Here is a 12,728-nt window from a genome sequence, read left to right as displayed (position 1 = left end):
TGACACCACAGACACACAATGTCCAACCTTGCCCACTGCTTCAACAAGGCATTACAGAAGAACAGAGCACAGTATGTTTAAACATAAAGAAAAACTGAAATGATTCAAAATACATTTAAAAAAAAAAACACAAAAGATGATTTTGAACATTATCCAGTGATATTAAGTGTGATGGTTTTTAAAAATAGCAAATAATAGCAAGTAATAGACAAAGAAGGCACATGACAACACACAGGAGGAACAGTATCTTCTACTGCATCTTCTGAGATGAGTTTATCAGGAGCTCCTCTGTGGAGCAACATACAGTGTGGAGCAACTGCTGATAGGACTGAATGAATGAGGTCCAGGGCTTTGTCAGCAGAATTTAGTAATTCTGTCTGTCTGTTCTCATCAACTGACCCTCTGTTGTAGAAAAACAATGTAAGGATTAAAATGAAAACAGGTCACCTAAAAATAGGCTTAGGGCTCAGAATGTGTGCAAACAAAACTGTGGGGTTTTTATAATGTGGAAAATAATGTATACTATGCAAAAGGAAACAAATAACACATGACATTTAATTCTTTAAGCTGTTTTTTTTTTAATCTTACATTTCCTTTATCTTGTGGTTATATTGCACCTTTTTGTCTTTTCGTCTCTTTCAGTTAATATATCTAGTAATCAGTTACTGAAAGTGTTTGATAGACGTGCAGTAGTGGAAGAAGTATTCATCTTTTACTTCAGTAAATGAAACAATATATTGAGTAAAAAAAAAAAGCTTCACTGCAAGTAAAAATCATACATTCAAAGTACTTTACTTACATACTGTTACAGAAGTATAGGTAGTAAAACATACTTAAAGTATCAAAAGTAAAAATACTCATAATGTAGGAAGAATGACCGCTGTCATACACTAATGTGTATATAGATTTTAAAAAATTTTAGGGTTTTTTTTTTATTTAGCTGGTTGAAATAAAGGTGTCTTTGCCACTTGACATATATTGTACCTCAAAAATACTAAGTGCATTACAGAGTAAATGTTCTTAGTTACATTCTACAACTGTACCTGTGCACCGATTTCAAAATAAAGAGATGATTCTTCAGGTCACAGTTCATGAGTAACATCTATCTCTCTGTTTCCAGCTCATGCCACACACAGAGTGGACTTTGTGCCTTTCTTGTGACAGCTATCAAGCTTCAAGGTTCAGCCAACACAATGACTGTACTCATTTTGTCATTTTGTTCTTTGCGTTGGAAGTGATTAAATCCTGATTAGCCGTGATTCACTCATCCTCCGGAGCTATAAAAGCCTCTGGCTCCCAGACAGAAGGCACCGTTAGGTCCAGGAACCCCAGGAGTTAAGGTACTGTATGCCTCCTGCTGCTTTACGTCTGTGTTCTTTGCATGGCTGTAGACAAGAATGTTATTCATTTATAAAAGAAAAACACCTTGAATGTTACTTCAGTTTCTTACATCTTCAGAAGCTGCTGCTTTTCCACGGTTTGCCATCATTTTTTGTGTATAACTTCTTCAACTTTCAGTGACATCTGACTCATGCTTTTAACTGTCTTTAGGTTGGTCTCGCTCATCTGCAGCCATGAAATTCTCCCTCGTTGCTGCTCTTGTTGTTGTGCTGGCTGTTGCCCACGGTAAAACATCTTTCCACTGATTTAAAAATGAAAAAAATGGATATATGTAATGTGTTTTTTGCATCATACAAACTCTCTGAATATCTGCTCAATTTTTTGCATATCAAAACCTTTTCTCTTTGACATTTCAACAATGAAAAACTGCCTGTTCTCATAGAGGACCATGCAATTTTTAGACTAAAACAAAAACCTAAATCTAAATCTAAAGGGTTTTAACACAGTAGCTGAGTGTATTCCTTCCTTCCAAGTATTTACTGTTAATATCCTTCATCATCCTTCAGTCCTGTGGTTTGTTAAGTTCTAAGGAAATTTAGTGGATTTGAGTGAAGAAGTTTAAATGTGTGTCCACAGGCTCTGAGGCCGTGTCTCTGGTGAAGCGTGATGTCCAGTCTGACGTGGACAAGATCACCAAGCTCATCAATGACATGTCTGCCAGCATCACAAGCGCCACCCAGGACATGGTGGAGAAGGTGAAGGCTCTTGAGGTGACCAACACTGCCCAGTAAGTAACAACCAACTCAAATATCAACCTTTGCTCTGCTGCTTTTTCTTGATTATCTACTGCTCTAACTCAAGCCTAGAGTAACTGCACTGTATTCAGTGAATGTTTTGTAGACAAGTAGGTATTGTGCTACCTTATTTCTGAGTTCTTTAACATGTAGTTTGTTTTGCTTGTAATTTTGGTGATTAAGGGATTTGAACTTTCTGTTCCACTCAGTATAAGCTGCAAGTTGGGTATGGCATTCAGGCAAAGGCTTCAGGATAATCTCTAAATTGTTCTTAGAGCATTATGGTCAAAATGGCAAGGTGAAAGTTACATTTCTTTATTTTCTAGTTTAATTCTACATACAGCAAATGTTTATTTATTTGAAATTAAAAGTGCAGAAAATCTCACGTAACTGAGAACTTGGAAAAAAGTGCTTTTAGAAACAACATATTTAGGTGAAAATATATTTATGGTGGCAAAATAAATGTAAAAACATAAAGAATATGTAAAATTCACATCATCATCTACTATCTAGACTAAATACATGCCTAACTGTACCCGACTGACCTGGTGTATTGGAAACTGGTCGTCAGCAACAAGAAGACTTTTGTTAAGAGGCACACTAATAAATTCTCAGGCAGTTGTAGTGCATTTGTCTTTATTAAAACACAAGCCAGAGTCAGCAGCAGTGATTAACAGAAGGCCGTCACTTCCTCTGCCTCCCACAGGACTTACATGGAGGACAGCCGGGCCAAGATCCAGCCTCTGGTTGACAAGGTCCAGGCCGAGGCTGCCAAGCTGCAGGAGCAGGTCAAGCCCTTCATCGCCAACATCGAGGATCAGATCAGGCCCCTGACTGAGAACTTCAGCACCCAGGTCAAGCCTCTGACCGACAACTTCCACACCCAGGTCAAGCCCCTGACTGACATGATGGAGAAGTTCTTCCAGCAAGTGATGGACCAGACCAAGGCCCTGCTCCCCCCCCAGTAAAGCTCACAGTTGGCTCATTCCAGCTACAATAATACCAAAGGGCTGTGAATGCTTCGCTGGTGTTTGTCTGTCATACTCCTTCATCTTTAAGTCATCTGATGCTTCAGTGTCATCAATAAAGGGGTTTGAAAGTCATTATTTTGACCTGAGTTATTCTTTATTTTGGCTTATATGAGCTGTATCTAATTTGCATTCTGAGTACAGGGGTTAATTTATGAAAAGCCAAAGGGCATGTAATAAAGTTGAAAAGAAATAAATTGTAGCAGAATCTGATGGGCGTTGCAGTAAATGTCAATATCAACATTACCTCTAACCTTTGGGTCACTGGGGTTTTCCATCATTCATGGGTCAATATTCAGAAGTAGGCTGTCAAATAGGTTGGAGTCCAGCTTCCAGCGTGGATATGATCAGGCTGATGAGATTAACCCAAATTCATGGATGTATTGACTCTGAGCCAATAATTAACCTAATACACAATCAGAGCGATAACAAGTCTGTTCGTGGAAAAGTTGAACAAGTCTCACATCACCTGTTTTTATCACAGCAACCTTAAAGCTCAGGGGGCAAAAACCAAGATAAAAGAAAATAAAATCACCTCCACAAGTGTGTAAAAAAAGATAAGCAGATTAAGAGCAGATGTATTTTTTTTTATGTTTAACTTATATACGGACAAATCATGTGCCGAGTTGATCATTATCTCAGATACACTTCAAATACAGTTTCACTCATTTTCTCTTAATAAACACAACAAACAACAAACCTCTGCATGAGCAGGAAAAAAGGCTGGAATATTATTATTTCTATTTGCAACACAATGAAGAGTGTACAGCTGCCAATAATTTGACTCACAACAAAATTCTGTTTCTCATCAGTCACATTCCTCCTCTTTCTGTTTGCTGTCATCTCATACATCACTTACCACAGAGAGACCCTGCAGATATGAGCCTGGATTTTTCATTTTAAATATGCAAAAAAAAAAAAAAAAAAAAAAAAAAGGTCCATTAAAGTTTTGCAATGATTTTTAAACACACAGTTAAAAATATCATCTTTATTATCTCAGCTAAAATTCAACAACAATAAGCACTGGTCCTATCTGACCCAGTATTTTCATTATGGAGTCTGTAAATTCAGTCTTAAATATATTTTTGTTACTTAACATTTGATGCAGAATTTTAACCCATAGTTGTGTAACTTCTCCACAGGATGAGTCTTGATTTGATCCAGATTAGTCAGTTGTGCACAATAGCAACACATCAAAGTGGAATTACATCTTATTTTTCCTTGGGAGGCAATTGGAGCACTTGATTATTTTCTTTTTTATCTCTTTTATTATGCAGCTACCCAAAGTGAAATTAGAGCTCTGTGTCACATTTTTAAAGACATTTTGTAGACTTGGCCTAAATTCAAGCTTGTGTCTCAAAGCAGTGAGGGAGACAATGACTTGTTGTCAGTTTAACCACAAAACAACAAAATCACTAGTCTTCCAAGCTGCCTTGGACTCCCTCATCCAGACAGTGAAGGCCACATTTTTTTTTTCTCTAAATACAGGTTTTTATCTCTGTAACTTAAAATCTTGTTAAGCACGTTTCATGCCAACCATAAAAACAAAATAATCATTTGAATATTATTCAATAAAATTCACTCCCTCTGATGTTAATCTGTCACTACCTACTCCTTCTTGTTCTGTTGCCAAGCTACAAGTCATACTCAAGGTGGCCTCCTTGAGCTAATGTATGATACAAATCCTTCTGTCGAGACAAGGGAGGGCTGGAGGAGCGTTTGACAAAACCTCCAGGGCTCTCCTTCAAACTGAACTTTCTTGAGACTCCTTCAAACCTCTCGGGCTGAAGGCCAGAGCCTGTGTTTTCACAGCGGCGCTGGCAGTCCTGAGCGGCCTTCTCCTTGTGTTGTACAGATTAATTGAATTGGCTGGCAGCCTGTCAAGATTCCATCTGTAAAAGTGCTCGAAAAAAAGAATAGATAAAAGTTCGCCTGCGCAGGTTATTATTTCAATTACTGCAATTATCTCTGTGCGACTACTTCATTATCTTTCATCCAGCATTTTTCATATTTGAAAACAGGAGTCATGAAGTCATCATCCTACAACTGTGTTTACTTGAAATGAATATTTTGTTCTCCTCTGCCACTAAATTATATTTAGAAATATAGATATTTACAGTTCTATCTATGCGCTGCACCACTACAACATGCAAAACCTGCAGTTTCTCTTCCCTGAAACATGGAACCAGCAGGACAGTGTCTGGGAGCCTGATGTTCTGAAGGAAGGACGAGGCCGAGGGACAGATGAAAGCAGAGGGGGTCAGGGGTCAGCGTCAGGGGTTATCTGCCAGGACAAACTGTGTGATCCAAGGCTCGGTACAACCAGTGACAACCCTGAATGTTGGAACAGAGAGAAAACACCTGCTGACAAGCTGTTATTCAGTGACTGTGGTGTGTTTTTATGTACTGACAATCAGCTTGGTGTCAGTTTGATTCAGCTGTCAGTCAGCAGCCCTGCTGAAATAAATTAGGTGAATGGTGAAGAGAAAAGGTGCTGTGAGCACATTAATATCCTTTTATTTTAAAGATCTCACAGTATTTATATATTCATTTAGTTTTGAACAGGCAGTAATTAAAGGCAGTAATCTTACAAGGAATTTACTTTTGTTTCACAACATAATAATTTGAAATGTTGCACTTAAAAGACAAACGGCAACAATTAATTGTTCATTAAACTGCAATTATTTTGCTAATCAATTAATTGTTTCAGCTATTTTTTAAAAGCAAAAATACCAAACATTTGATGTTTCCAACTTCTCAAATGTGATCATTTATTAGTAAATTGAATATTTAATGGTTTTGGGCTGTTGATTGTACAAAACAAGACAAACTCAAATTTCTTTTTTAAATTGTTAATTGCAGCTCTGATCAAAAGAAATAGAAGTATATAAGAGACTGCAAGGATTATATCCCCTCTCCCACTGAGCTCTCCCAACCCTTCCAGCTGAAACCTGCTGCATTAATTTAACATTTCTATTCGATTCCACAAAGTGAATAAAGTCCTGTTCCATGGGTAAGGTTTTAATGTCATCAATAGTGCTCAATAATTTAACATTAATAATAGTGTTTTGGACGTCTGAAGTCAGCTTTTGAGAGAAGACGTACAGTCAGTTGTTTCTCACTGGCTCTTTGCCATTTTGTTAATGCTTCAGCTGGACACATATTACAGTGATGGGCAGTTATTGTACAGATGGATGTATATTACACTGCACAAATTACACATTACATTAGATGTTTGATTTGTATCATAATTAAAAGTGTTATACCAACACCTCACCCTATACAATTGAATTATCACATACTTATGTCATGAATGTATTTACAGCATATTAAGGATAAGAAATGGTTGTCATCGTCATACACACTATGTAAGTGTTACTTGCTTATTTTTCAGTTCTATCGTATAAAAACGTGAAGATAAAAACTAAATGAATGATTTTTGGCTGCTGTGTAAAGAAGAAATGATCTGTTTTTGTTGCATTCATGGCTCTGCACTTACGATTTGTGTAAAATTTCATTGTGAGAATCTGATTCCCACTGAATTTAGAGAATGATGTGAGTATTTACTGAAACTTGAGAGCACATCGGCCAACAGTGCTGCCATCTCTGCGGAGGCTCTACAAAGACAACCCTGTGCAAGTGTGTGTGCAGACTGCACAGACACAATGAAACCTGATCTGCATGTGTGTGTGTGTGTGGGTGGGAGTTTGTGCTTTTGCTTGTATTTGTGTGTGTATATATCTACAGTCAGTGTGTTGTGTGTATAATTGTGTGCCAGTCTATGCTGTGCATATCTGTAGATAACTGCCTGTTTGTGTGCATTTTTCAATCAAAATGTGTGTGTTTTATTATTGATTTCATTAATGATTAAGAACAAGCAGAATTGTCTGGATGTCACATCTGTGTGCAGCAATTTGATGGTAAATGCAGGGATGCGGAGACAGAATGGACCAGTTGCACAACTGAAAATCAATAAGAGAAAGAGGGTGACATTGACAGACAATGGCAAGACAGTCCTGAATTATAAGGAAAAACATTTTTTCGGATTAGCAGAGCTGAATTGCTGCAAAAAACAGAAAATATTCAAAAGGCGATACAAATGTTAACGCTACCTATCAGTCAAAACAATTCAAAGATATACAGTATAATGAGAGACACAATAATTTATCTGAACGTAAAATTGTTGGCACTTACCATTTCTGAATTAGGCACCTGGGGTCATCCACAAGGGCGTCGATTGCAGGCACACAAAAAGAAAAGAGCAATTTTCACTGCACAAAGAGACAGCGAAGTCTTGGTGAAAAAGAGAAAAAAATGTAACTCACTTGAATTCACAAAAGAGATGTTTTTTTTTAAAAAAAAATGTTCGAAGGCTCACAGAAAAGAAGCTAAAATGATTTGGGGTTGAGAAAGTGAAAGGGCTGAGGGGGCCAATTTCTAACAACCTAGCGCTGAAGACTGACAACAGAGTCGATGTTGGCCTCTGAGGAAAAAAACAGGACACAGTCTGTCTCCACTGACCAGTGGAGAACACTGATAGATATGTTTTTGCTGGCATGGGTTATGTTTTTACTCAGAACTGACAGACAGACAGCCCCCATGCACACAGGTGCTATTCAAGGAAACTGTGTAAAAGTGACGTCACTGAGAAAAATCTAGCCCACAAACCTTTTCAACACTCAAGTCCCTCCCACTACATGTTGCTCTGTTCATATTTTTCCCATTTTCTCCCTTTTTCTCTCTCTGTATCTCCAGTTTTCTCTCCCTCTACTCCCCCCTCCCTCTCTCTCTCTCTCTTCACTCTTTGTCCACCTGTCTTTGCAGATTTCTATCTCTCTCTATCAGTCTCTCAGTCCATAAAGTGCATTTCAACAAACTACGTAGCCATAAACACACATCTGCTGTGAACTCACAAACCCCATCTCTTCATTTCTGTTTCCTGTCTCTATCACCCTCTCCATCTCTTTCTCTCTCTCTCACACACATACACACACACGGTATAGATTGAATGCACTACGCTATATAAATCGCTCAGTGTTTGTTTTCTTTTTGCCATCGCTGGCTGAACACACAATACACTCTAAGCATCTTTGCCTCTCCGCTGTTTGTGTGGCTTTTGCAAATGCACGCAGCTCCTGATGTGAAACCACCAAATGAAGCTTACCCCAATTTTCATAGCCCTCCAATTTGGAGCACGGCCGTCTCTCTCTTTTTCTCTTTCTCTCTCTGTTTCTCTCTCTCTCTCTCTCTCTCTCTCTCTCTCTCTCTAATGCTGAAACACCACTTTGTGAAATTACAGTACAATTTTGAAAAGTAGAAACAGGCAGCAGGCAATTCAGGTGCTCAGCCTCCGCAACAATGGAGTGCTGGCCTTGGTGATGGTTGCTAGGCGATGGAGGAAATACAATGGCTTCCTCTGAAACCAAAGGCTCTTAAGTGGACTGACAGGAGTGAAAGCACACACACACACACACACTCACAAAATAGAGCGATGCAGGGAAGAGGAGAGAGCAAGTGAAGCTGTGCACCTCTGTGTGCAGATGCTCCACCAAAACATTGCAGTTGCTGGATTGGGGCTGGACTGAATAGGTGTGAATAAGGTTTTTTTTCTTCTTCTTCTTTGGGCAGCACCCACAAGAAACAAGCAAAAAAAGGCAGGCTAATCCTGGATATATGTGAAAAGCTATGTCTGCATTGACCATATCAGCTGCTGCAACATGCCTGTATTGAATACATAAGTTGTAAGACCTTTTTTTTGTTTTGGTAGACGGCTTGGGACAACCTGATAGTGGTAGATAATGTTTCAGACGGAGCAATGTATTGACCGATCACATGATCAATAGAACAACAATCAGTGGCTGCTGCTCACGTCTGGCCGGCTGTCTGCCTCTGAATCCTTACATACGACCATCTATCTGCTGCCTTCCATCCATCAATCCATCCAATCAACCCACTAATGAAACAATAATGTCTAATAAAGCCAATCTCTTCATGTAAAACCCAGACATGTGCTCACATGGTGAAAGGAATATATGTAGTAAAAAATATAACTAGATATAAAAGTCTTTTGATAAGAATCATATATGCAGTTTTTCAACTCACAATCAGTCACATCTATAAGTTTATTGTCAAAAATGGTGGAAAGTAACTAAATACATCTACTTATGTACTGTGCTTATGTTCAGCTCTAAGGTACCTCTACCTCGCTACAGTTCAGTGAATGTTGTACTTTCTACTCCTCTACATTTATTTATCAGCTTTAGTTATTTTTCAGAATCAAATTAATGATACATAAGATGATAAAAAAAATATATAATTTGTTATTATTGATTGAGATAAGACTTAGTTGAAAAATTTACAAGCTGTCCGGCAGAATATAAAGCAATTAAAATAGCCCTATCTTTGACAACTGCAACACTGAGCTTGTTGCTAATATTTTTGAACTTTTGCTTAAGTAAAAAATTAAATGCATGACTTTTAAATGAAGCAGAGTATTTGCACATTGTGGTACCTCTTCTTCCACCATAGTCCATGTCTACACATTAAACACAGACATGTGCTCAGATAGTGAGAAGATATGCAGGTAAAAGCATATTGTAACTGTTAAAATTCAATATAACTAAATGCAATATTTTTTGTAGGAACTGTACACAGTTTTAGACACTTAAAGAGAAAACAGGTCTTTGGGAAAATATCAGGAATGGTCCTTTACCTCACCACTGACGTCGGATGTTTGATTGGCACCTTGCAGGCCGAGCTTCCCGCAGGATATGAGAGGAAGAGTAAACAAACTTCGGACAGACAGCGTGTGGTTAGCAGTAGTATTTAAGGTTGCAGGACTACACCAGCGTCTAAATTGACCGAAGTAACATTTACAGGTGAGTTTAAAAGCAGTTTAGTGTGGCTGCAGCTGAGCGGAGCACTTTCCTCCCGGTGAATGTTTGTTTGGAGGCTCGTTCAACAAGCTGAGGTGCGGGACAGGACGTGTGTTCACGTTTTGTAAGTTTGAAAAGAGAGAGACTTTGGCAGGAAAACCAATGCAGGTTGTTGCGCTCCAAAACAGCCACGGTAAGTCCTGGAGGAAAAACATGTCAGCCTGACACACCTGCGCTGCTTAAAGTTAGCCACTACTTTGTCAAACAGTATTGGCTTTTGTCAATTTCCGGCTATCTTCTAAAGGCAGTAGCCTACCTACCGGTTAGACCCAGAGTCAAACTATCTTTAGAAAATAATTATTAGTTCATTTTTGGTCAGCAAGGGAATCCCGACAAAGATGGGAGGCACCATCTTGGAATTTAAAGACGCAAAAAATCATCCTCTGCTTCCTGGCACATGGAAATTGATGCACAGACTAGATACGTTTGATTTCTTCACCAACATTTCGATGAAAAACAGTCACAAGTTCAGCAGCAGAATAAAGTCAGATTCCTGAAACAGCAGCAGTCAATTGGGGCAATTACATTGCATTGTAAATCTGTACTGTTCTATTGTTGCAGCCAAATCAGACAAGTGCATTTTGCTAGGAAGTGTTTGACTGACTGAAAATAATAATGTCACATATAAAGAATACTTAATGATATTTTTTCCTCTCTCATGCAGTGGCCCTCTGGAGTCAATCTGGAGCATTATTCTGTAGGATAAATGTGAGTGCATCAGTGAAAGTAACCTCATTAAAATGTCTTGTCTGGGGTAAGATGAGATAAGGTGAACTTTATATTGAACATCTTTCAGTGAAATTAGCTGTATTAAGGCAACAAAGGGTGTACTCAAGAATGCAACAAGAGCAATGCTAATGTCTGTATTTCTTTAACAGTAGCCATCACAATTTGGGGGTGCAGCTTGGATAATTACAGCTTGGTGGTTTGGGCTTCCTGGCCACGCTGTAAACACTGGGCAATGAAATGAGTCGCCAGGCACACGCTGACCTTTTGAGACATTTTTAACAACGCTGGAAATACTATGAAGTCCAGTATCTCTCTGAAGTACTCCCCTTCCCATTCAATCTCATTTCCCCTCTACACATCTCCCTCATCTGCTGGAGAGAAGCTGAAGCACCACTTCAGGCCAGTGCTATTATTTGCTCCTATTGGGGCCCGGCCCCCTGAAGTACTGCACTCAGTTAGGACCTGTAATGTAGATTCCATTTCAGCTGCTATTAGGCCTCATCCGTTAAATCAGAACCTGCCTGTCCGTTATTCCTCCACTGCTCTCTCCATCCTCGATGCCTCACCTCCACACGTGGCCATACACCCACCCACCTTCTGTTTTTGTTCTGCCACCCCTCCACTCATCATCTGTCCCCCCATCCCATCCTGCTATCTCTCCACTCCAGCACTCATCTGACCACCCTGGTTTCTTTCCTTCTCCCTCCTCTCCCTCCATCCACTTCACTCCACTCCACTCCCATCGCCAGCCTTGCCCCCAGGGGAGCCCTGCAAACTGCTTATTCAACAATCGTCCGCCATAAAGATATGTAATGACATTTTCGAAGGCAAAGAGGCCTGTGTGGTTTTTAATTCATATTTAATGGCTGTCAGGCTAAATAGCCCACTATCCTAAATGGGAGAGAGGCTGCTGCTCTTCCACTTAAGACTGAGAGCCGTCTGCTTGTGGATATCTGCTGGCTGTCCAGAACTGCTGCTGCTACTACTGCTGGCCCTTTCTGTTTGTTTTGCCTGTAAAATCACTCCATACAAAACTGCAGCAGAGTGAGGTGTGCATTAATTATCTTACAGCAAGAAGATGAAAGAAAAGCTTGTTTTTTATTCATATCACACGTTACGAAAGGAAAACTGACACTAATGTGTGGTGCTCATCCTTAAGCCAGTAAAGCCATGTGATGAGCTGAGGCTGAAGAAGTATTCAGATCTTTTACTTAAGTAAAATGGTCAATATCTAAATGTTAAAAAAACAAACAATTAATTGTTTTGTCTATAAAATGAAGGTCTTCAGATGTTGTGTTTTGTTTGAAAAGCATCCCAAAACACAAAGATAAGCAGCAGAGATAAGCGTCAAATCCTCAAAAAAACAGCAGTTTTTTGCATAAAAAAATGACCAAAATGATATTTCAACTATCAAAATAGTTGGCAATTAATTTTCTTTTGATCAACTTAAATTGAATTAATCAGCAAACTGTTACAGCTCTACTTTATGTGCAGTGCAGTGTAGTTGTTGTATAAATGTAGTAAAAAAAAAAAGTAAAATATCTCCCCTCTGAAGTGTAGTGAAATATTAGGCAGCATCCAATAGAAACATTCAAGTCCAAGTATCTCAAAACTGTACTCTTGATACTTTTGGTACTGTCCGTTATAATTTACTGATTATGAGCATTGTGCTGTTTCACCAAAGAAAGTTATTTTAAAAAGTCTGTAAGAAATCTACTTTGTCTCCTACTTTAAAATCACTCTGTGATTGCTTGTTTACACTTTCCTAAAATCAAATGCAATTACCACGTGGCATTAAATAAACTCATAACAATCAAAATCATTATGTTGCCATTTAGTATTTGCTCTTATTGACAAGCAGTGACTAAGCAGGTAGTTGCTTGGTATCAGAATTCAGTCTG

General features: G+C 38.8%; 2 protein-coding genes across 3 annotated transcripts in view; both read left to right on the top strand.

Moving 5' to 3' along the window:
* Positions 1-1,194: 1,194 nt before the first annotated feature.
* On the top strand, positions 1,195-3,238 carry afp4 (antifreeze protein type IV). Its single transcript, XM_018699994.2, has 4 exons — positions 1,195-1,340; positions 1,552-1,626; positions 1,978-2,128; positions 2,842-3,238. The coding sequence occupies exons 2-4, from the start codon at positions 1,575-1,577 to the stop codon at positions 3,101-3,103; spliced, it is 465 nt and encodes a 154-aa protein (XP_018555510.1). The 5' UTR covers positions 1,195-1,340; positions 1,552-1,574; the 3' UTR covers positions 3,104-3,238.
* Positions 3,239-9,934: 6,696 nt separating this feature from the next.
* ntrk1 (neurotrophic tyrosine kinase, receptor, type 1) overlaps positions 9,935-12,728 on the top strand; it is a 57,768-nt gene continuing 54,974 nt past the window's right edge. The window contains exons 1-2 of one of the 2 annotated variants that reach the window (XM_018699911.2): positions 9,935-10,041; positions 10,763-10,806. The gene's annotated coding sequence lies outside the window, so the exon portion shown is untranslated. Of the gene's footprint in view, positions 10,232-10,762; positions 10,807-12,728 lie in introns of both variants that reach the window. The other variant, XM_051076218.1, reaches the window with a different exon arrangement.

This window comes from Lates calcarifer, linkage group LG15 (assembly GCF_001640805.2).
Source record: "Lates calcarifer isolate ASB-BC8 linkage group LG15, TLL_Latcal_v3, whole genome shotgun sequence".
NCBI classification, from domain to species: Eukaryota; Metazoa; Chordata; class Actinopteri; family Centropomidae; genus Lates; species Lates calcarifer.
The sequence above is the reverse complement of the archived record's forward strand: the minus strand, read 5'-3'. Positions and strand labels throughout refer to the sequence as shown.